This window comes from Leptidea sinapis, chromosome 2 (genome assembly GCF_905404315.1).
Source record: "Leptidea sinapis chromosome 2, ilLepSina1.1, whole genome shotgun sequence".
In the NCBI taxonomy this organism is placed as follows: Eukaryota; Metazoa; Arthropoda; class Insecta; order Lepidoptera; family Pieridae; genus Leptidea; species Leptidea sinapis.
The window spans coordinates 8,093,708-8,095,213 of NC_066266.1; the positions used below are offsets into that span (position 1 = coordinate 8,093,708).

The 1,506-nt window shown below is 31.3% G+C and overlaps 1 protein-coding gene across 1 annotated transcript; it reads left to right on the forward strand.

The window, feature by feature from the left end:
- The first annotated feature begins 300 nt into the window (after window positions 1-300).
- LOC126976527 (proteasome assembly chaperone 2) lies at window positions 301-1,283 on the forward strand. The gene has a single exon (XM_050824906.1). It carries the CDS (start codon window positions 395-397, stop codon window positions 1,136-1,138), a length of 744 nt encoding a protein of 247 aa, XP_050680863.1. The 5' UTR covers window positions 301-394; the 3' UTR covers window positions 1,139-1,283.
- Window positions 1,284-1,506: the final 223 nt, after the last annotated feature.

The following is a 1,506-nucleotide window of genomic DNA, read 5'->3' on the forward strand; positions in this document are numbered from 1 at the left end:
CGAATCTCAGAAATGTGTGACTTGTTTTTTTTATAATGTCACCTAGTTTTACTAAAATAACACTTCTTAATGAACTGCGGTCATTCGAATAATATTGAAATATTGTTGACTATCTACCAGTTGTATTTCACGTAGTAAATTATGGTAAACATCAGCTTCACATCTCGGAAACGCGGCCTTAGAGTAGTTGAAACTTGAACGTAGTGCTTAAATTCTCTTTGGGTGTAGTGTAAAGTGTTCTGTGGTAAAAATTGAAAGCTGTGAAAATGGCTTAAAGGTCTCGTTAAGTCGTTACCAGGCCATAAAATCCAAAAAAAAAAAAATAAAGCTGTGAAACGAGAACTTAGAAGTCATTACAAAAATTTACGTGCGGAAATAATATATTATCAGCATTATGGTTCTGAAAAACCATTGGAAATTTGTAAAAGACATTGATCTAAGCGGGCATACATTAATTATTCCAAGCGTTGCGACTGGAAATGTCGGACAACTTACTTGTGATTTAGTTATTTCTTCCCTTGGTATGAATTTGTTAGCATCTGTTTACACTCCTGCACAAATACCTGTATTCGGAAGTGATCCATACGATCTCACTTCGACTTCTTTTTCATCATCATGTCAGTTATATGTGTCTTCATCTCACAAGCTGATTGTTCTTCAAATTAGGGCGCCATTAATTTATAAATACGCTCAAGAGTTTTTAGAACACCTTGTGAATGAATTTAAGGAAAGAAAGATAAGAGATATAATAATATTGACAAGTAGTTATGCACATGAAAAAAAACACATAATGAGTTCTCCTTTCAGATATCTTTCAAGTGAAGTTACACCGTATAGAGAAAAAATTGACTATTTTAAGTTAATGTTGCATGAATCGCACAATGACAGCTTAAAGATTTTTGGAGGTGGCTATGCTTCAATGTTGTATAAAATTATTAAAGAAAAAGGTTTACCATGTCTTGTGTTGTATAAATACTGCTCGGAAGGAGACAATATTCCCGACTCTTATGACATGATTGGCTGTTTAAACAATATATATCCTTTGTTTGATGAACAAGATGATATCTATGGCAAATTAGTGCAGCCAGCTTCCTGGACACTTCTTTTTGGTCGTCCACCTCCCCAGGACATCTATTAATATTTTATAGTTATTATGATGGTGAAGATAGATTTTCATAATATTGTTTGTTAAAGAAAATTTTCAAAATTGAACATTGTTTAATAAATTGAATGTTAGTGTTACTTTTATACTTGAACATTATTAATAAAAACTGGAAAATAAATATCCTTTCATTTATTACCTAAAAAATAAGATAAAAACAATTATTTCAAGTTAAACTTTTATTACATAGCTTCAATTTTTTTTTGCCCATCTATATAAAGTAGTAGGGAACTTAATTTGCTCATGGAGTAGCACATTACTAGATGTACTGTAGTAGGGGTGAAGTTGTATCATTAATTACACCAACTATACATTATAAGGATACTTTGAAAATATATTTTGTG